General features: G+C 43.9%; 1 protein-coding gene across 1 annotated transcript in view; it reads right to left on the bottom strand.

Moving 5' to 3' along the window:
• Positions 1–18,452, bottom strand: part of SSPN (sarcospan) — a 57,427-nt gene extending 38,975 nt beyond the window's left edge. Inside the window, exon 1 of the mRNA XM_030215028.1 lies at positions 17,980–18,452. Within this exon, the coding sequence (XP_030070888.1) occupies positions 17,980–18,267 (288 nt within the window). The 5' untranslated portion in view covers positions 18,268–18,452. The remainder of the gene's footprint in view (positions 1–17,979) is intronic.
• Between the last annotated feature and the right edge of the window lie 5,332 nt (positions 18,453–23,784).

Below are 23,784 nucleotides of genomic sequence, written 5' to 3'. Positions count from 1 at the left end.
GAAATGAGAACAGCTTGGTCATTTCCCAGTACTGTTGGTAGGCCACAATGATGCTACTATATGCCATATCAGTTTGCATAGCCAATTATTTTTCACCTGTAAATCGTCACTGAAGTGACAGTAGAACCACAAAAGATGACAAGCTGCAGGTTCAAAACTTTATGCAGGAGTAGTCTAGTGGTTAGAGCAGCAGGCTAAAAAAAAAAAAACAGGGAAAGCTAGGGTTCAAATCCCACCATCACTCCCTGTGGCCTTGGTCAAGGAAAACAGCCTTCATTGTTTAGGTCAGGGGTTCTCAACATGCTAATTTATCTCATGCATATTTATTGTGGGTATCCTGAAAACCTGACTGGCTAGGTGTGTCTAGAGGACTGGGTTCAGAAGCCCTGGTCTAGGTGGAACTTAGAGCCCCTTTTACTAAGCAGCGGTAAGACCAATGTGGGTTTACTGCTTGCTAAACAGGAAGTACCTCCGGGATACCGCAGCAGCCCAGCGGTACGTCCCACCCCTAGCGCACCATCATATCTGGCGCTACAAAACTATATTTATTTTGTAGTGCCAGAGTGTACCCGGCGGTAATTGGGCAACCACTGGGTTAGCGCTGGAGCCTTTCCTGCCACCTCAATGGGTGGCGGTAAGGGCTCCCCCTGAAATAGCCGCGCGGCAAGTGCTTTACTTGCTGCACAGCTATTTCCTACAGGAAAGGAGACTTCCCTTTTACCCGCTGCAGTAAAAGGGGGCCTTGGCGTGCATGAAAAACACGCGCCGATGCCAGCGCAGGCCCCCTTTTGCCACAGCTTGCTAAAAGGGGACCTAAGAGTGTAAACCTCCTTGAGCAGGAAAATAACTTGTACACCTGCTTGGATTTGGAAAATGGTGTTGAGGCATTCACATTCAGGGCTGGCCAGTTAAGTTTATAATGGCCAAAGATCAGACTACTATTTAAGTGATCCGATTTGGCCATTAAAGTTAGCCAGCAAAGTACTGAATATTCATGGCTAGCCAGTTAGCTGCTATGCACTAAGCACTAATATTCAGAGGAAATAACTAGCTATCTCGCACTGAAGATTAGTGCTTAGCTGGCTAAGTGCTATTTATCCGACCAGGAGCAGTTCCCGGCCATTAAATAGTGTTGAATATCGGCTGGTATATGTTATATGCGTTACTTGAAGATATGACCATGGCCTGCCCATGCTCCACCCACATATACTCCATCCCCTACAGTTACACATTATAGCCCATGGGTAATCACTGCCTTATAGAATAGTACCTAGTGCACATTCACATGTAACTACCACTTATTCATTCCTATGATGTTTATAAGTGTTACCTACATCTAGGTGCCAAGTTATATAATTTACTTCCTTACAGTGCATTGCATTAAAAATTCAAATTTGCAAATAGCATGTGTTATTGCCAGGGCCGCAAATAAGACATGGCCAGGCCAGGGGCAGAACTGGACCGCCGCGCATGTGCCACCCTCACAACCTGGGCCACCGTTGCCGCCGTGCTGCACCCCCACCTTTCTGTCTGCTCCCTCGCTCTGTCCTCTCCTGCACTGCTCCTGTCCGGGTCCTGGGCGGCATGCAGGAGCAGGAGAGGACAGAGCCGGAAGCAGGCAGGAAGAAGCTTGCTGGCGCCGGGCCCCCCTCCCCCTTGGAGGCCAGGCCCAGGGAATTTCCCCCCTCCCCCCCACACTCTCTCCCTCAGCGGCCCTGGTTATTGCTATAACATAGTAACATAGTAGATGACGGCAGAGAAAGACCTGTACGGTCTTTGTATCTGCCATTTTCAGGGCACAGACCGTAGAAGTCTGCCCAGCACTAGCTCCACCTCCCCCCACTGGCTCTGCCACCCAATCTCCGCTAAGCTGTCCTGACTAAGCTGTATTACAGCTTAGTGAATAGGCCACTAAGATTTGTCCAGGTACCTAATACTTACCTGGATAAATCTTTTGTATATTGACACTGATTGTCAGCTGTCTGGAACAGGAACTTCCTAATGTAGTTAGCTATAAACTTACCTTGAGCACAGATTTGAAAAAGCAGATAATTAATTCTAAATAAAATAGTTTGGATGACAAATATAAAATCTGGTAATTTGAGTAACAAAGGAGAAATGCCACTCTGGAGTCATATATGTTGACATTTCGAAGCAAATAGCTGTCAGTATTCAATCCTTCAGTTTTATTTGTGTGATGACTAGTTCAATTCCAGTCACGTGCCATTCTTTGAGACAGTAGTGAAATTGTACCAACAGCAGCAGCAGTGCACGCAGTATTTCTGACTCTGAGTGTCATGTTACCAGGCAACACTGCAGGATCAGAGCAATAGAAGAAGCATTTCAGCAGCTGCAAGCATCTCACTAGGCATGATATATACTATCAGCTCTTAGATAGAAAACTACAGTAATCCTGAGATATTAATACGCTGCGTTAAAAGGGGCCTGTGGTAGTGTGGACCTGTGAAATTGGCATGCCATATTTTACCGCGGCTGGGAAAAAGGGCTTTTTAAATGGGGGCAGTAAATGGCCATGTGCTAAAATTTAAAGTAGCAGCAGCTATTTACGGCCTGAGTCCTTACCGTCACCTATTCATCTAGCGGTAAGGGCTCACACGCTACTCATGCGGTAATCAGGCAGCGTGCGCCAATGTGGTCACACTGCCGATTACCTCTGGGAATGCCCCCTGAGGTAGAAAATACGCCAACTTTGTTCTTACCGCTGGGCGTCAGCACTACCCTGGCGGTAGTGCCGATTTGGCGCACGCTACCCACACGTTAGCCCTACTGCTGCTTAGTAAAAGGGCCCCTAAGAAAACAGTAGAGAGTACTTTTATCAATGATCTTTTATGTGTGAGCCAAAGCTTATAAAGTTAATCCACAGGCAGGGGTGGACTGAGACTGGTCTGGGCTCCTGGGCCCTAAGGGTGGTTTGGGTCCCCCCCCCCCCCGCCTGGCCACTGCCCGACACACCCCCTACTGCTGCCCACCTACCACCACAGCCATTGCCCCCGCTGCCCTGGTCCTACCTGAAAGGCCCTGGTGGTCTAGTGGCGGGGGAAGGGAGAGCATTTTATTTCCTGTCCACTGTGCTGCCGCTTTTCTCCCCTCACATTTTCATCTCCTGGATCTCAGAGAGGATCCCTGGGTTAAAACTCACTCCCTTTTTGCTCCCGTTACCCAATGAAGGTGTTATTCCGGACATGAGCCCTTGAGTCCAGGCCAAGGCCCAGTATAGGATTTAGGCCATGGCCTAGGGTGGACTGAACAGATCCTATGCACTACCCCATCCACCAAACCCCGCACACTAACAACAGCCAACAGGCACCACCAAAAAGAGGAAGATATTCAGGTGGGCCTCACGGCCAATCGGGAACCCACTCACGCAGAGACCAAGCAAGCGGGCCTCATGGCTGACCAGAAATGAGTCACACTCTAGGATGGGAGAAAGAATAACAAGGGTTCCTCACGGAACTGGGCCACAAGCAGGAACCACAGTGCAGAATACAGTCACAAAGGGAAGAATGAGAGGCAGAAGCCTCTAAAGGAATAAAAGGCTGTACCACAGGCGAAAAAGAATACAGGAAGCCCCAGAAGGAAACAGTCTAGGCTTATACTACACAGCACTCAAGGAAAAAGGAAACCAATTACAGGAATACATTCTGGGCTGAACCATTCAGCACACAAGGGAACTAGGCTGTACCTACAGCATACAATAATACAGGGAATCCCCACAAGGGAATACACTGGGCTGACTATACAGCATACAAAAAGGGAAAGGGAGAACTACCCAAGGAATACACACTAGGCTGAACCTTTCAGCACACAGGGCAGAGCACTCAGCAGACAAAGATAGAGGAAGCTGCCTTGACACACAGAGACCACAGAAGGAACCAGGGGCGTAGCCACGGGAGGGCCTGGACGGGCCCAGGCCCAGCCACTTTCCCTCCAGGCCCACCCACCCAACATCCCTCACATGTCACTGCCGGCCGTCCGGGAGCGTTCAGCTTTGCCTGCCGGCCCTGCCCTGAAATTCTTGTCCTCCACGCAGGCACTGCCTCGGTCCCTGCAGCATTCTTTTCTTCACCCGTCACCGGCAGCGCTGCCATTCACACAGACAGCTCTGCTCCCCTCTGCCGTGTCCATCTGGCCCTACGTAAACAGGAAGTGCATCAGAGAGGGCCGGATGGACGCGGCAAAGGGGAGACAGAAGGATGTAGAAACCAGAGCCTGGGACCAACATGACTTGAAAAATAAAATGAGCAGACAACAAAAGGTAGAAAAAATAATTTTTTATTTCTATTTTGTGACTAGAATATGTTAGATTTGAAATGTACATCCTGCTAGATATGGTTGGGGCCCAAGGCAGAAATTTGGGAGGGGACACAAAAGCTTACTAACAGGCTGCAACTTCTTCAGCTTCCAGCTGGCCTGGGGTTCTCCCTGGCTAGGGGGCCAAACGCAGTTGCCCTAGTTGCACCTCCCCTAACACTGTCTCTTGCATTTGCTGTCATTATATTTTGCATCTCTTTGTATTTCTCTGTGCTGTGCTAAATGCAAGGTCTGGCCTCTTGGGATTTTGATTTAATTTGTTTATGGTCACTTATTCTGTATTTTATTTATTTATTTTTTTTATTTTTGTTACATTTGTACCCTGCGCTTTCCCACTCATGGCAGGCTCAATGCGGCAGGCAATGGAGGGTTAAGTGACTTGACCAGAGTCACAAGGAGCTGCCTGTGCCGGGAATCAAACTCAGTTCCTCAGTTCCCCAGGACCAAAGTCCACCACCCTAACCACATTTGTGTTCTGTGTGTGTGACCAAAGTATTCTGTTAGCATCAATTTTCTATGTAGTATTCTATTGTACTTTGGCTTGTTCAGTTTTCTTGATGTACTGATATTTTAGGGCCCCACTGTAAAATTTAGGGCATATTTGGTGGAAGCATATGTGTGTTGGTGGACCGTGGCTCAGTGGAGGATGAAGAGTGCACCCTCTTATATTTCCCCTAGCTCTCAATGTGGCCTGCAGCCACTGAGGCCAGCACTGCTACTCCCATTGAAGTTATTGGGAGTGGGGTAGGTGTTGCGGTAGGAGTAGGGGCATGGGCAGGGCATATCAGGTGGCAGGTGTTTCTCTAGTTCCCATCCATCCAACCTGTTGGCCTACCTAAAAATTGCCTTCTGGCTACGCCACTGGAAGGAATGCTGCTCCCCTACACAGGAGACAGCTACAGCAAACAAAGAGAACTAAAACAAACAAACAAGAGCAAAATACAAGGACAGGGGGAGGTAGAACCACAAAGGGCAGAGCAGAAGCTCAGCACAACAAAGGGAACACCAAGGGAGAGAAAGTTAAACAATCAAACAAACAACTCAAGGCATAGGCTTACCCCAGACAGCACTACCTTAGAGAAGGAGAAAGCAAACCAGGTGTGGGGAGTGAGGCAATCAGGCTCATGCTGGGAGAACCCAGCATACGCACACACAGAATAAGCAAGCACGAAGAGAGAGACTAAACTCCTACGTGCACACGAGCGACCAAGCGCAGACTGGCTTCAGCAAGCAATCAGAGCAATCAAACGCCAAAGCAATGATTGCAGGGGAAAGGCAGGATTAAATGGATCAGGCTCCTGATGTCTGCTGGCTCAGCTCCTGACAAGCCAATCAGGAGTGAGTCCTAAACATTCCCCTGCCTATCCAGCAGAATCATAACATCAGGGATGCATGATGGATCTTTTGGCCCTTATCTGTCATCATGTTTCTATGTTTCTATGTAAGATCCTCAAAACAGGCTGGTTTTGTTTTTTTTTTATTTTGAGATCACCTAATTTTTCAGCAGTTATGACTTTTGCATGTTCAAAAGACCACCATGCCTACAAGACGATAAGAAGAGATTTAATTGAACATCCACAGAAATAGGGTAGGTTTCTTATTAGTATACACAACTGTATTTTTATGATTCATCTAGGATTAAATTCAGTAGATGGTGCTGGGATGATGCACGCTGAGTGTGAATTCTATAACAGCAGTTCCTCATGGAAGTGCCATTATAAAATACTAATAAGTTCGCAGTTTTGCGCTTAATCTTAGCCACAAGCACTTACACCATGGCAAAGACTAGTTTAAGTGTTTGCACCTACCTTTTTGCAGTTAGGCATGTAATCCCTAGTATTCTATAACCTACGCACATAACTCATAGGCACGCCCATGCCCCTCCCACAGCTACACCCCTAGAAGTTGAGCACAACAGAAGTTGCATGCGTGTCTTCTAAAATAGCAACTAAGGTCAGTTACACACGCAACTGCCAATTAATACCGATTAACACCAATTTCAGCCAATAATTGTCTGTTCCAGCCAATATTAGCTGGAACAGGCCAGCTAAGTGCTTTGATTGGCACTGAGCCTGATATTCAATGCCGGGCCGTTTCCAGTGACCAGCATTGAATATCTGGGGGGTTTTTGGCTGGCTTAAATTTAACAAACTCAGAACTGGCTGGTTAAGTTTATAGCAGTCCGATTTGGCCACTAAACTTAGCAAAGCGCTGAATATTTGTGGCTAGCTAGTTATATCATACGATAGAGCTGGTTAGCCACTATGGGCTAGATTCTATATATGGTGCTTTAAAAATCAGTGCTGAAAAAAATATGCCTAGGCATATTTATTTATTTTTGCATTCTTGTATCCCACTGTTATCCAACAACAAGTTTTGGTTCAAAGTGACTTACAATCTACATTTTGGTGGAGTTCCAATAGTGTTGCGCAATGTGGAGAGGGCATCTATAATTCATGTGGTTATTCATGGAGTTTTTGAAGAGATAGATTTGAAAAGGAAAAGATAGCGGGAGCTTTTGTGTTCAATTGTAGAGTTTTGGTGATATTCATATAGTTTTTGAAGAGGTAGATTCGAAAGGAAGGCTAAGAAAGCACACAGAATGTTGAGTATTATTAGGAAAGGGATGGAAAACAAACACGAGGATGTTATAATGCCGTTGTATCGCTCCATGGTGCGACCGCACCTCGAGTATTGTGTCCAATTCTGGTCGCCGCATCTCAAAAAAGATATAAAGGAATTAGAAAAGGTGCAGAGAAGGTCGACGAAAATGATAAAGGGAATGGAACGACTTCCCTATGAGGAAAGGCTGAGAAGGTTAGGGCTTTTCAGCTTGGAGAAAAGGCGGCTGACGGGTGATATGATAGAAGTCTACAAGATAATGAGCGGAGTAGAGCGGACAGATGTGAAGCGTTTGTTTACACTTTCAAACAACAACAAAACCAGGGGACACAAGATGAAGCTAGAATATGGTAGATTTAAAACAAATAGGAGAAAGTTTTTATTTACTCAGCGTGTAGTTAAGACTTTGGAACTCGTTGCTGGAGAATGTAGTGACAGCAGCTGGCCTTTCGGAATTTAACGGGGGGTTTGGACAGATTCCTGAGGGAAAAGTTCATTGAACATTATTAATTGTTTTTTTTTTTGGGGGGGGGGGGGGGTTGCCGGGTTCTTGAAGCCTGGATTGGCCACTGTCGGAGACAGGATGCTGGGCTTGATGGACCCTTGGTCTTTTCCCAGTATGGCGGTGCTTATGTACTTATAACAATATCTTTGTGATTAGCTGTAGAATTTTTTTAAGAGGTAGGTTTTCATTTTTTTTCTGAATTGCAGGAGATTTGTGATGCTTCTTAAGTTTTTTGGTATCGAGGTCCACTGTTTGGAACCCAGGTAGCTAAATCCTGCTGTGTAGATAGCTTGGTAGATGGTGTTTTTGCAGTTGGGAAGATGTAGGAGCAGGTAGTTTCTGTTTTCTGGGCTGGCATTTCTTGAGGACAGTTCAATCATGTTAAGCATATATTCGGGTGCCCTATAAACCATGCCTAAAGTTAGGTGCGGTTTATAGATTATGACTAGCGCCAATCTACGTGACTAAATTTACTTATGGACATTTAAATCAAGTAAAACTTGGTGCAAATGCATACGCCTAAGTTAGGTACGGAGTGGATGTATTCTATATCCACATGCATAGTTTTTAGAAACACCTACAACCTGCCCATTCCACACCCATGGCCATGCCCTCTTTTCAACTATGCGACTTAGAATTTACGTGCATCACTTTACAGAATATGCTTAGAATGTTGTGGAACTACAGCTCCAGCATAAAAAGTAATCTAACACTCTATTTATATCTTTTCTGATTTTTCATTACTACTACACTGAAACCTTCCTAAATACGTATAACCAGTCCTATTTTCACCCAGCTAAATCTTAGCCAGTCATGTCTGCAGCTGAAATTGCCTGGCTAAATTCAGCAGGTTGATGCCTACAACTACTGCTAACTGCCTAAGGCCCTCCATTAAAGAAAACCCTCTCCCCTCAAGATAGCCTAATCCTACTCCCCACACCATCTTCAAAAATTCTCCTTCTACAAATTGACATAAATTTCCACCCATGTCCTGATCTAATTCCCAACTTGTCCAGTCCTCAAGAATAATCATAGGCCAAACAACCCCCCATGAATCCTCCTCCCTAAATCCTCAGGTTACCCCCCACCCATACACTCAATATAGCCACACACACATCATCAGCAAGTAGAGCGCTTGGGAGCAGAGCTGAAGACTGGATTCTTTGGCTTCTCCAACAAAAAGGCATTTCACGTTCCTATATACCTCCCTTCCCCCCCCCCCCCCCCCACACACATGCAAAGTCCTTAGACAGAATTTCACAAGGCATGCTCCGCATGCTTTCTCCACTTGTTATAACTAAAGGTATAACCAGCTAACTCCCAACGTTAGCTAGTTAAACCCTTTTAAAAAGTGCTTGTTTGTGTCTATGCTTAATGCATTTCTTCTATCACTTGTGGAGGGGTATTTTCAATATTAAGTCCAACTTTGGACATTTTGCTCAAAATGCCCAAAATTCAGGTGGGGAATATAGCCATTTTTGAAACAGCAAAACATCTGTCTTTTTTTTTTTTTAGTGTCTATTTACTGTATGTTTTTGTGTTCTGTGCCATTGGGATGTAGGAGAAGCCAGCATTCTTAGTAGACTGGACACACAGATATCCCAGCAGAGCAGCGGGGCACCCTAGGGAGCACTGCAGTAGACTTCACTTAAAAGGTCCCAGGTACACATCTCACCCTTATCCCCTTGTATAGTATGGTGAGCCCTCCACAGCCCACCAAAAACTTATTGTACCCACTATACACCACTACAATAGCCCTTATGTCTGCAAATGTCACCTATATGTGGGTACATTACATTTTTGGTGAGTTTTTTTTTTTTGGGGGGGGGGGGGCTGACTCATTCCACTACAAGTGTAACAGATAGAGTTGATTATGAGCCTGGGTCCCCTTCTGCACAGTGCACTGCACTGACCACTAGGCAAATCTAGGGACCGGCTTGCTGCTGAAATAGGACTGGCCATAACATCTGAGGTTGTCATAAAGGCTGGAATTTACTGTTTCTTTCACTTCTTTGGTGAGGGGGTCAGTGACCACTGGAGGAGTAAGGGGAAGGGTCATTCCTTTATTGTTGGATTATTTGTAGTAAATAATTAGCAGATTTTAGTACACACAGCTTCAGCTTTAGAAATGTTAATTTCTTTCTTCATCTCTCTCTCATTCACCCCTGAATAATTCACTGCTGAGTCACTTTAAAGTTGAAGTAACAAAACATCTGTTTACTCACAGTTTGTAGTTAGATTATAATCAGACAGGCTTATATATACATATTACTATACATTTGTATTATCAGCTCCTTCCATGTGCTTAGATGGTAATGGATGCTCACACCACCATAGATCCTCTCAGGTTAGGAGAGATCATGAGCTCCATGTGCTGCATCTGCTGCATCTAACCCCCACAGGAAGTTGCATAGCAGTGTGACCTCTCTAAGTAATTCACATCAGAGGTCACAGAGTAATCACAGAGAAATAATAGGTGACAGTCAATGCATGTAAAATACAATTACATTCCAACAAACCCCTTCTCATGCATAACTGTCATGCAATTATTTATTCATACAAAGTCCAAGCTTTATACGCAGATTCACAAAATGTTCTCTGTGTAACGGTTTGGTCATGATGTCAGCTGTCATCTCACTGGTGTGACAATAGTGTAGACTGATGACCCCTTCTTTCGCCAACTCTCGCACGTTGTGGTATTTCGTTGCGATGTGCTTGGTGCGTGACTGAACCTTGTCATTCTGTGACAGTCGGATGCAGCTCTGATTATCTTCCATTATCTGGATTGGTCTTTTTTCAGCTATTCCAAAATCCAGCAAAAGTTTTTCAATCCACATCAGTTCTCTGCACGCTTCCGATACAGCCACATATTCAGCTTCTGTAGAAGACAAACTCACAATACTTTGTTTATGACTGGCCCATGAAATTTGTACATTTCCATACATAAACACATATCCACTTGTGGATTTATAATCAGAATGATCCCCTGCCCAATCTGAATCACAGTAACATATTAGTTTTGGATTACTATTGGCTGAAATCTTTAATTTACAATCAATGGTACCCTTTAAATACCTTACCATCCTTTTAACTGCAGTCCAATCTGATTTGGTAGGTGAGCTGACCCTTCTGCTCAAAATTCCTACTGCATTTGCTATATCAGCCCTGTATGTGGTAGCTAGATATAAAAGCTTACCTATGGCTGATCTATATTGGATGTTATCTGGTAAAGGTTCTCTTACTGTTTCATCCTTCAGAAAATCAGTGATCATGGGAGTGCTTACAACTTGGGCATCTTGCATACCTAAACTTTCAATAAGCTCATTTATTTTCTGCTTCTGGCTTAGAAGATAAGAACCATCATTTTGTTTCTCAATTTCTATACCAAGATAGTATGACACATTACCCAGTTCTTTTATCTCAACATTCTGGTTTAAACACTTTACAATGTCCTTGTACTCTTGCTCACTTTTGCTTGCAATGAGCAGATCATCAACAAAAGCTAAAATGTATGCATATTGTCCATTTGTGCACCTAGTGTACAAGCATTTATCTGCTTCACCTTGCTTAAATCCTAAATTTGTCAATATTTCATGCAATTTTTCATTCCAACATTTTGCACTTTGCTTTAATCCATAAAGACCTTTGTTTAATTTACACACTAGCTGTCTTTGTTTTGTATTTATGAAACCTGTTGGTTGTTCCATGTACAAGTCTTCAGTTATTTCTCCATGAAGAAACGCTGTTTTCACATCAACGTGGTTGACTTGCATGCCTTTTGAGACTGCAATGCTCAAAAGTGTTCTAATTGTCGTGTGTTTCACTACAGGTGCAAACACTTCATCAAAATCTTCTCCATATTTTTGAAGATATCCCTTTGCGACTAATCTGGCTTTATACCTTTCCACTTTTCCTTGTGCATTCCTTTTTAACTTGAATACCCATTTGCATCCTATAGCTTTCTTGCCAGGAGGTAATTTTGTAAGAATCCAAGTATTATTTTTATTCAATGCATCAATTTCTTCTTGTGCAGCTTTATGCCATTCAGCAGCTTCTTCTGCTGACATTTTCTCAATCTCATCCCATGTTAAGGGCTCTTGAGCTTCTGCTGACTTTGTTAGGTAAGACAGTCTTGGGGGTGGAACACCTTTGTTTTCCCTGGATGAGCGTCTGACAACAGGTTGGTCCGACCTTTCCGCATCCTCTATATCTGAGAGTTCTTCTCCAATTGATTCCCCTTCTCCAACTGTACTGTCTTCTTCAATGATCCTTTCTGTGTCTGTTTCCTCTGTCTGTTCCTCGTTAGATACAGATGAGTTGCTTTCAGACATCTGCCTTGGTATGGCATTTATATACACTGGCATGTCTATTATGGTTCTAGTTTCATATTCTGGATGATAAGGCTCATCTGGGATAATCCAGCCTTTATCAACCCTTTTGTTTTCATCAAAATATGTAACATGTCTTATGCCAACAATGCCAGTTTTCAGATTCAAAATTCTATATCCTTTGTGTCCTGGAGCATAGCCAACTAAAATGCCCCTTTCTGTTGTGGAATCCAGCTTATGCCTTCTTTGCTTTGGTATATGAGCATATGCTGTACTTCCAAATGTTCTTATGTGTGACAGGTTTGGCTTCCTACCATGCCATGTCTCATGTGGTGTGCGCTCAGCGCCTTTAGTTGGCATTCTGTTTTGTAGGTACACTGCTGTGAGAATGGCTTCCCCCCATAGTCTTTTAGGGAGATTGCTATCTGACAGCATACATCTGGTCATTTCCACAAGTGACCTAAATTTTCTCTCTGCAACAGAATTTTGCTCTGGTGTATAAGCTACTGTTGTGATATGCTGAATGCCTTCTTGTTCTAGAAATGTGCGCATGCTTTGTGAAATGAACTCACCACCATTGTCGGTCTGAAGAACCTTTGGTTTTCTTTCAAATTTATTGCTCACCATGGCTACGTATTTCTTCAGCATGTCTGTGACTTGACTTTTTTCTTTCAGCAAATAGGCCACACAATATCTAGAGAAATCATCCAAGAATATTAGCACAAATCTGTTATTTCCCAATGATGGGATATTAAACGGTCCACATAAGTCACTGTGTATTAAGTCCAGTACTTTATTACTCCTATTTCCTGTGTATGCAGGAAATGAGGGTCTCACACTTTTTTGAGTAACACAGTCTATGCATTTCTCCATTTTACCAGCATCTGCACTTATCTGAATGCCGGTGGCCAGTTGCTTACTGTAAAGATCCTGGATCACCTTAGAATCACGATGTCCCAGGCGGCGGTGCCAGATTTCCAGACTACTTTTACCATCATTCTTCCTTACTTGCGCCAGATGTGAGGCTTCACCTGAAATGCTCAGTTTATAAACATCATTATGCATAAAAGCTTCAGCATACACTTCATCATTTTTAGAGATTGTGCACTTACTGTTTTCAAAATGAATCGCAAATCCCTTCTTATCTAATGTAGATACACTAAGCATATTGCAAACTGCTTGGGGAATATACAAGACATCACTTACAGGAATTTCTTTAACTTCATTAGACACTTTGCATTTTAAGAATCCAATACCTTTTGCTTGGATCTTAGCAGTCCCTGCGTTTGCAGTTTTAAGAATACCTTCCTCTGGACACATTTCCTGAAAGAAATCCTTACAATTGGTTAAATGGCATGTGCTCCCTGAATCCAAAATCCAAGTACTTCATTTGAATTATTATTTACCATAGTCAAAGATTTTTCTGCCATTAGAAAGCCCCTGTGTTTATCTTTGTCCTTCATACATTTCCTGGTTTGAAAATTCTTTAGTTCCATTGGCTTAGGTGAGCTAGAGGGAGTGTTTTGTGTTTCCTTACACCATTTAGATACATGTCCCTCCTTTCCACATGAGTAGCAAATCAGCTTGCCCTTGGGTGGAGTTTTCCCATAGCTCCGCCTTCCTCTGTTCTTTGCCAAGAAATTTGTTTCATTTCTCTCTGACTGACTTTGAGAACACATCTCCTCAGAATCATTTATTATGCATTCCTGCCTTAGTTTTGATGTTGCCTGTTCAAAAGATTGCCCTTCAATGGCCTCATTTACAGACCTAAAAACATCAAACTTCTTTGATAGTGAGGTAAAAAGAAATGCTCTTTTCAATGCATCACACATGGGAATTCCAGAAAGTTCTAACTTTTGAAATGAAGACATAAGATGCATAATGTGATCATTACATTTACTTTTATCCCTTAATTTGGTTTCATTCAACTCTGCTAACCAAATTGGTTGCTGCTTTGCATATGTAGTTGCATACATAGTTCTCAGTTTATATAAAATGTCCTTTGGTGTATCTTTTCCCTCCACTAATATGGCTTGTTCCTCTGAGAGAGCTTCCAAAAGCATGCACTTCACATAATAGTTTGCATTGTCCCATTCAGCCATATTTTCAGCTGTTCTGTCTTGGTCTAAGCATATATTTAATCCTTTTGCTCGAAGGAGACATATGAATCTTAGTTCCCACTGCTGATAATTAAACTCAGTTAATCTAGGCACCTTGAGAGAATAGAAAAATGGTGAATTTCCTCCCTCAGCCATTTTCTTAGCCTTCTGTCTGCTGTGTGGGGGGAGAGAGAGACAGACTGAATCTTTCCTTTAAAACTTAAGAGAAAAATGTGGCCTTTTTTTCTGCCTGGTAATATTTCTCTTCTTTTTCAATTCCTGGACCTGGGCCCATAACCCTTTTGTTGGATTATTTGTAGTAAATAATTAGCAGATTTTAGTACACACAGCTTCAGCTTTAGAAATGTTAATTTCTTTCTTCATCTCTCTCTCATTCACCCCTGAATAATTCACTGCTGAGTCACTTTAAAGTTGAAGTAACAAAACATCTGTTTACTCACAGTTTGTAGTTAGATTATAATCAGACAGGCTTATATATACATATTACTATACATTTGTATTATCAGCTCCTTCCATGTGCTTAGATGGTAATGGATGCTCACACCACCATAGATCCTCTCAGGTTAGGAGAGATCATGAGCTCCATGTGCTGCATCTGCTGCATCTAACCCCCACAGGAAGTTGCATAGCAGTGTGACCTCTCTAAGTAATTCACATCAGAGGTCACAGAGTAATCACAGAGAAATAATAGGTGACAGTCAATGCATGTAAAATACAATTACATTCCAACATTTATTCCTCCAGTGGTCATCTGGTCATTTAGGGAACTTTTTTGTGGCTTAGTTGTTATTAAAATAGGTCTAGACCAAAATGTCTTAGTTGTAGTTCTGGCTGGCTTTGCTTTGTTCCATTATGGCTGAAAAACATCCAAGTCTTAGGAATGCCCAAATCCCACCCTTAACACACCCCTGCAATGCCCCCTTGAGATTTGGATGCATTGCAGACGAACTGCTTAGATAAACGTCTGCCAAATGGGTTTTAAAAATACCAATTTGGATGTTTTGGTGAGAAAAACTTCCAAATGCTGCTTTGCGCCACTTTTTAGACGTTTTTCTGTTTTGAAAATGAGCCGCTATCATAGTCACCAAAACACATACGCAGTTTAAATATCAAAACTTCAGCGACAGACTACTATAACCTTTGCTAGAGGTCTGTTCCAGGTATTTATCAATCTTTCAGTGAAAAAGTTTTTTTTTCCAAATTGAGTGCAATATTCAAAGTGAGTTATGTATTTGCCAGTAGGTGATAGACATATATCTCAATTAACCCTCAATTATTTCACTTTCAAGGCCAGGACATACATTTTTGGTTCCTAAATGGATAAATTATGTGTTTATAATTAGGTCTGTAGCAGGCCTAACTGTAAATGAATAAATGCTGGCATGGTTGCTCATCATATAACATTATATGTGGAGGAGTGGCCTAAGGGTTAGATCACTGGTCTTGACATCCAGAGGTGGCTGGTTCAAATCCCACTGCTGCTCCTTGTGATCTTAGGCAAGTCACTTAACCTTCCGTTGCCTCAGGTACAGAACTAGATTGTGAGCCCTCAAGGGACACAGAAATACCCAGTGTACCTGAATGTAACTCACCTCGAGCTATTACTGAAAATGTGAGCAAAATCTAAATTAAAAAATCAGTGGCATTAGTTAAATGGGCATTTGCATTTCCTAGTTATAATCCTTCTGAAAGTACTAACCTGTAGCCCCTAAGTCTATAAAACTGGGCACCCAACTTCATACTTAGGAAGGAATTTGACACTGAAAAAATTGAGCACTAAGCCTTATTCTATAAAGGGAGTGTGCCTTTTACAGAGCAGTGTTCAGCGTGGATCATAAGCACATAAGTATTGCCATACTGGGACAGACCAAAGGTCCATTAAGCCCAGCATCCTGTTTCCAACAGTGACCAATCCAGGTCACAAGTACCTGGCAAGATCCCAAAACAGTACAATACATTTTATGCTGCTTATTCTAGAAATAAACAGTGGATTTTCCCCAAGTCCATTTTAATAATGGTCTATGGACTTTTCCTTTAGGAAGCCATCCAAACCTTTTTTAAACCCTGCTAAGCTAACTGCTTTTACTACATTCTCTGGCAACGAATTCCAGTGCCTAACTTTTGGGTGCTGTACTTACGCCTGCAGGTGTAAGTGCTGGTGGCCAGCTTAGGCGTGCTTCGGGCAAATTCTTGTAAATCTCTGTGCAACTTTTTAGAAAACTCTATCACGCCCCTGACCATGTCCCCTTTTCAGATACACGCAATTGAAGTTAAGCACCGTGCTTTATAGAATAGCGCATAGCAAGATGCGTGTGCAAATATTTAAGACTGTCAACATCAATAATTGTTTGTTAGCACCCAATTATTAATGTTTCTGAGCTGATTAGTTATTTCATTTGCAGGCACATAGCTGGGTGCGGAAACTTGGGCGCAATATATAGAATCTGGGGGTTAGTGTGCAAAAATGGATGCCAAATTTATAGGATAAGGTCAGTTGCAGATGCAACTTAATTCCATAATTAGCTGTTAATTGGAGTTAACACCGACCAATATTCAGCGCAATTTAACCGACCACTAGTTTTAGGCATCAACCAGCTGAACTTAGCCAGGCAACTTCAGCCGCAGACATAGCTGGCTAAGATTTAGCTGGGTGAAAATAGGACTGGCTATATTTAGGAAGGTTTCAATGTAATAGAAATGAAATATTAGAGAAGATATAAATAGAGTATTAGATGACTTTTTCTGCTGGAGCTGTATTTCCTATTTTGAAGCAGTGAGATTGCTTAAAACATTAACTTACCTGTTTCTTGACTCTTTTAAATTAAATGGGGGGTTTTTTAATTTACCTCTAGATCCTGTCCCCTTTTTCTCATATTTATTTCTTGTATTTGTAGCACACTGCTGGCCTGAAGTGCATGCACCAGTATTAATGTCATATCATATTCCTTCTCTCTGGGCTTGTTCCTGCTATGCAATATTTTAAATGTAATACTGTTACTGTATATCATATGGGAATCAGTATCAGCACTGTAGCCTAGACCCTGCATGAGGTAGGCGTGGCTAAGCAGGAACAGCTTTCACAAACTTTCAACAGTAATATGTACTCAGAATTGTAAGTCAAGTCAGAACAAAAAATAAGATAAGATGTGGTTTTAACTATCAGTGTATTTGCATTTTGAGTGGTAATGTGGCTATAAATTGTAATACTAGCTATTCACAAAGGGGGCCCTTTCACAAAATTGTGGCATAAAATAGCCCTAGTGTGCCCTTACATGGGTCTTTCCCATGCTGTAAAGCCATTTTTACCACAGCTGTAAAATGGCCTGTTTTCTATTTTCTATTGTATTAATGGTCATGCACTAATGTCATTAGAACATGGCCATTTTGAAAAACTACTGCGTGAGCACTTACCACTACCACTTTCGTAGGCAGTATGGGCTCATGCGGTAACCCTGCACTAATCAGTTAACATGTGGTAACTGGTTAGTGCAGATGTAGATGCGCTGTTTAGTGCAGGAACGCCCACTTTCCACCCTTGAGATTCCCCATCAAAAAGAAAAAAAAATAGAAACATTTTTAGAAAGTAGTTAGTGCATGCACATTTTGAAATGACCACAGACGCCCGAGAGCATCCTGCAGTACTCCATTTTTAACTATAGTAGGCGTACCTTAACGCCTAATGCAGGTTAGTAAAAGGACCCCCACAATGCTTTACCAATTGATAAAATTTGATCAATAAAATTAGCTATTTTTCTAATAGCAGGCAACATGACAATACTCATATCAATTGAATGTCTAATTGTTTCTTAAAACTAATAATACAAAACTTAGGATAGTTTGGAAGTGCTGTGTTCCCCACCCCCCATTACATTTTTATTACAGACTTTTGAACATTGGAAGAATAAGGTTTGAATTATTACTGTACACCCACTACAAAGGAACATTTTGTGGGACAGCAACATTTCCCATTACAGGTTAGGCAACCATGCATCTTGTTAGTCCATTCACTGTTATCATGCAGCTTCCAATTAATGTTGGTAATGCACTTATGTAAAACAGGCTTTATGCTTACAGTTATCCCAGCCCAGTATGGAGTGTCTCTGGTTAGCAAGGAGGAGCTGCTGCCTGCCATAATGAAAGCCACCACTGTGACAGAGATGCCCAAGACGAGTTGTAACAGAGCCAGCAGCAGTGGGAACCGGCAACCCCAGCAAGTGTACGATTCTTGGTCCGGGCCTGCCTTGGGGTCTCCCTTGTCCCCTTTCTTCTTCATGGCTGCTTTCTTCTCCTTCTTTGCTTGGTCAGATGACTTCTGGTCAATTAGGGAGGCGCTGGGCTTGTTTATTCCATCTGCTCCCATTCCTGATTTAACCTTTTGGCTCTGGGATGGGGTGGGTGTGTTGCTAACCTTATCGCCCTGTTCTTTTTTACTCTTCTTAGCAGGATTGTTTATTTCTGCCCCCCTGAAGCCTCTTGCTTTTCTCCTGGCTCAACTCTTCCTGGTACTTTGAATCATAGAGGCTGAGCAAATATGGAAAATATTCAGAGCAGATTGTCGGAGCCCTCGAAATGCCACATATAGCTCTCCAGAAATGAGAGGGGGGTTCAAGGGAATAACGAACTGCCAACAGCATGTAAAGTGACAAAAGGAATTTCTTTGGTTTAAAACTTAGATAACACACTTTGCACTCAAACTGGGTCAATTTACAATTACAGTGACAATTTGCAGGTGCCCAATTTTCCCTTCTTAATGCCAAAGCCAGGCCAATGTGTTGGGCAGATACAAACAACTTCTTATCAGCCTAGTGTACTGTTGGTTAACATTAAAGTGTCACTCATTAAACAATTCTAACAAAATTAAAATACAAATAGAAGAGAAAAACACTGTTCTTTCATTAAAACTATGAGAAAAGATGGAGTTACTTGTACTTAAAACAATTCTGCTAAATGTATATACTATTTGTAACGGAGTTGTTTTAAAATACAAATAACACTAAAGCAATTAATATTTAAAATATAACGTTAGAGACTGACTTCACGTAATATAAGATATAGATACATTTCAAGCCATATATACACAAGTAAATAGCAGTGAGAAGAGGATGGACAGAGGGGATATGATACAGACCTTTACCTACTGGAAAGGAATTACTGAACAAACCAGCCTTTTCTAAATGAGGAAAAGTTCCAGAACTAGAGGACATGATATGAAGTTACAGGACGGCAGAGTCAAAAAACAAAACAAAACACCTTTTTCATGGAAAGGGTGGTGGATGTTTGGAATGAGGTGCTGGAGGGAAAAAAGGAGTGGCCATACACAGGAGATCCCTAAAAGGCAAGAAGATGTAAACCAAGCAGACAGCCCCAAATTCTATAAATGGACAGCAGCGGTAGAATAGGATCAGTTATCTGTGTAAACCAATTGGCTTAATTGGTGATAACTAGCACTAATGATTGCACTTATGTAACTGATCTATGCCTTATTCTTTAAACGGCATGCCTAATTTTTATAGCGTGCAACTCCAAAGGGGGCATGGGTGGGGGAGGGGCATACCCATCATTTAGCACAGTTTTATAGAATACTAGCATTTATACACCTAAATGCCAATACATGCTTGCACCTAAAATTACCCCCTTCAGGGAAGAGGTTCAATTCAATTCTTCTCACTCCATGCTAAGCATCAGGGGCTTCTCCTCTTTCTCCCCTGGGCCTCTCAACTTCTGCTTGGCCCTGTCTTTTAAACTCCCTGGTTGTGTCTTCGCCCCTCCCGACTTGCTTCCTCCTGGGGCGGGATTTGCTCTCTTAAGGTGGTCCGGGCTCAGAGACTTCTCTTAAGGGTGAGGGGCAGTGTCCTATGCACCCCATCACAGTGCCATTTCCTGAATCTACCCAAAATGATTTTTGCACTTCTATCAAACCATGGGAAAATAATCTGCACTGCATAGCAAGTACAATGCCAACAACCTTTCTGAGCAGACTTGGTGGGCTATATTGATCTTTCTGTGCGAACATTTACTGATGTTACTACATTGGTGTTCTGAAAATTGCCCTCCCTCACTGTTCTTAGGACTTGATGAGAGGCTACCTATGTGAGAAGTCCATAAAATAGACTCCCAGATCTGTCCCCATTGATGTACAAATGCTGATGCACAGATTTAAACCTGCTCTGAAAAAGGTGCAAATTTGGATGTGTTCTCTATCCATGTCCATGTATATTGTATTATATAAAATACACCTTTCAACCAAATTAACCCTCAATCCACACCACACACAAAATTGTTAACCTTAAGTGGGAAAAATTGATACCAGACTGAGCCTTTGTATCTTACATGTGTAGGACATAGTAACATAGTAGATGACGGCAGAAAAAGACCTGCACGGTTCATCCAGTCTGCCCAAGAAGATAAATTCATATGTGCTACTTTTTTATTTGTACTGTCCTCTTCAGGGCACAGACCATATAAGTCTGGCCAGCCCTATCCCTGCCTCCCAACCACCAACCCCGCCTCCCACCACCAGCTCTGGCACAGACTGTATAAGTCTGCCCAGCACTATCCTCGCCTCCCAACTACCAGTCCCGCCTCCCACCACCAGCTCTGGCACAGACCGTATAAGTCTGTCCAGCACTATCCCCGCTGCCCAACCACCAGCCCCGGCACAGACCATATAAGTCTGCCCAGCACTAGCCCCGCCTCCCAACCACCAGCTCTGCCACCCATTCTAGGAGGGAAAGAAAGGGAAACACCTCAGAGGTCCGTGGTTAATACAACACCCCATCAGACCGGTCCATGGAACGCTCTTTGTATGCTAGTTTAAACCTTACTCTGGGCTGTTCACACTGAACCTTTATCTATCATCGGCAAAAACCCTTTCGTCTGCTTCCATCTATTACTACACTTTATTTAACCAACAAATATTTTATGGTTTTTTTTTGTTCTTTTATATATACCAATAAAACTTCATAAAACTTGCAGATCACTTATCTGTACCCAATGGGGCCCATTTCACCCACTGGTTTCATCAGGGATATAGTGCTTCAGGCTCGAAGAATAACGGCAGCAAACAGTTAAAGCACTATAAGTGTTTCTGCAAGTTTTATGAAGTATATTTTATTGGTATATATAAAAGAAGAAAAAAACATAAAATATTTGTTGGGTTAAATAAAGTGTAGTAATGGATGGAAGCAGATGAAAGGGTTTTTGCCAATGATAGATAGAGGTTATTATTATTTTTTATTTATTATTATTTTATTATTTATTGCACTTGTATCCCACATTTTCCCACCTATTTGCAGGCTCAATGTGGCTTACAAAGACCTGTTATGGCATCGCCATACCAGGGTAAAGAATACAATTGGTGGTACAAAGAAATCACGTAAAATAAGTGGATCTGGTCAAGCAGTTATAGAACGAGACATTCTGAATAAAGGTGGGTGGGTGTTGTGTTATAGTTCGTTATGGGTTATTGTGGTAGGCCTTGTTAAAGAGAGAAGTTTTGAGAGATTTGCAGAAGTTAGTTAGTTCGTTGATCGTTTTCAAGTGTGTTGGTAGTGCATTCCACAGTGTGAACAGCCCAGAGTAAGCTTTAAACAAGCATACAAAGAGCGTTCCACGGACGGTGTGATAGGGTGTTGTATTTACCATGGACCTCTGAGGCTTTTCCCTTTCTTTCCCTCCTACACATGTAAGATACAAGGGCTCACTCTAGTATCGATTTTTTCCACTTATATAAAATACAGACATATATTACAACTCTGCCTCATCGCCACTTACCATGCACCCTGGGAATGCCTACTTGCAGATTGTGTAAATGTAGGTGTACAGTTTCCATGTGTGTACTCTTAAGCACATATGCGGTCATGCAATTTTATAAAAGACATTCTCCGAGGACAAGCAGGCTGCTTGTTCTCACTGATGGGTGACGTCCACGGCAGCCCCTCCAATCGGAAACTTCACTAGCAAAGTCCTTTGCTAGCCCTCGCGCGCCCGCGCGCACCGCGCATGCGCGGCCGTCTTCCCGCCCGAAACCGGCTCGAGCCGGCCAGTCTTCTTTTGTCCGCACTCGGTACGGTCGTGTTTTCGCCGTGTCGAGCCCCGGAAAGTCGACCTCGCGCGTCCAATTTGTTTTGAACGTGTTTTTTTCCTTCGGGAAAGCTTTGTCCTAGTCGGGAAGTGCTCCGGAAACCCCTCGCCGGGTTTCGTGTAAATCCTCCCCGTACTTCTAGCTTTTTTGCCCCGGTAAGTTTTCTTTCGTCGTCGGGGTAGGCCTCTTTTCGGCCTCGGTCGAGATTTTTTTCTCCCTCTAAATTTTGGTGCTCCAAATTTCGCCATTTCGGCTTTTGATTTCGCCGGCGTGATTTTTCCGCCCATGACATCGAAGCCTTCCAGCGGCTTCAAGAAGTGCACCCAGTGCGCCCGGGTTATCTCGCTCACTGATCGACACTCGTCGTGTCTTCAGTGTCTGGGGGGCCGAGCACCGCCCTCAGAACTGTAGTCTGTGTTCCCTGCTTCAAAGGCGGACTCAGGTAGCGAGACTAGCCCAGTGGAACGTGTTGTTCTCGGGCTCTTCGTCGGCATCGGCACCGGGATCTTCGAGTGCATCGACGTCGTCAGCGTCCAGACCATCTTCCTCGGCCGCCCCTGCATCGAGTGCATCGAGGCATCGGGCCTCTGCATCGGCGCCGAGACATCGGATAGCTGCATCGACGTCGGTGGTACCAGGACCTCGTCTGCTGATGTCGTCGGACGGTGGTGCATCGGGTGGAGTGCAGGTGAGGGCTGTCCATTCCCCTGCTGGTGGCGGTGAACCCTCGGGTGGGTCTCCTCCTACCCTGAGGGCTCCTGCGGTACAGCCCCCCCGAGATCGACCTTCTTCAGTCTCGGCCCCGAGGAAGCGACGGATGGATTCGACGTCCTCCTCGTCGGTGCCGGGGAGCTCCGGTGACATGCTTCGGAAGAAATCGAAGAAGCATCGACACCGGTCTCCTCCCCGTGTCGGCACCGAGAGCTCTGGGTCGCCGAGGGATTCGGCACCCAGCAGGCATCGGCACCGAGAGGACCGCTCACCCTCTGTTCAGGAGGTGTCGATGCGCTCCGCTCTGGACAGCCCGGAACAGCCTCCACGCCCGGAACAGGTTCTGACGTCGACGCCTGCATCGACCTCTCAGCCTTTCTCCGCAGCCACTCTAAACGAGAGCCTCCGGGCCGTTCTCCCAGAGATTCTGGGAGAGCTGTTGCGCCCTACCCCTCCGGTACCGGCGGTGCTTGCGCCTCCGGTACCGTCGAGCGTGGCGCCGGCTGGCCCATCGCCCAGGTTGAGGTCCCCAACGTCGGTACCGCGTGCGGTGCCGACCGCGGCCACCTCCCAGGAAGGCTCCCCGACTACGTCGGCGGAGGGAGCTTCGCCGATGCGGGCCAGGGAGTCTACCTCTCGACGCCCCCATCGTGGACGTGGCTCCACAGAGTCGAGCAGGGCGAGGTTGCAGACACAGGTCCGTGAACTTGTGTCTGACACCGAGGGTGAGGCCTCGTGGGAGGAAGAGGAAGATCCCAGATATTTCTCTGACGAGGAGTCTGAGGGTCTTCCGTCTGATCCCACTCCCTCTCCTGAGAGACAGCTTTCTCCTCCCGAGAGTCTGTCCTTTGCCTCCTTTGTCCGGGAGATGTCTACGGCCATCCCCTTCCCGGTGGTTGTGGAGGACGAGCCCAGGGCTGAAATGTTTGAGCTCCTGGACTATCCTTCTCCACCTAAGGAAGCGTCCACTGTTCCCTTGCACCATGTCCTGAAAAAGACATTGCTTGCGAACTGGACCAAGCCATTAAGTAATCCCCACATCCCCAAGAAGATCGAGTCCCAGTACCGGATCCATGGGGACCC

The sequence above is a fragment of the Microcaecilia unicolor genome, chromosome 9 (genome assembly GCF_901765095.1).
Source record: "Microcaecilia unicolor chromosome 9, aMicUni1.1, whole genome shotgun sequence".
In the NCBI taxonomy this organism is placed as follows: domain Eukaryota; kingdom Metazoa; phylum Chordata; class Amphibia; order Gymnophiona; family Siphonopidae; genus Microcaecilia; species Microcaecilia unicolor.
This window is presented reverse-complemented; position numbering and strand designations above follow the sequence as displayed.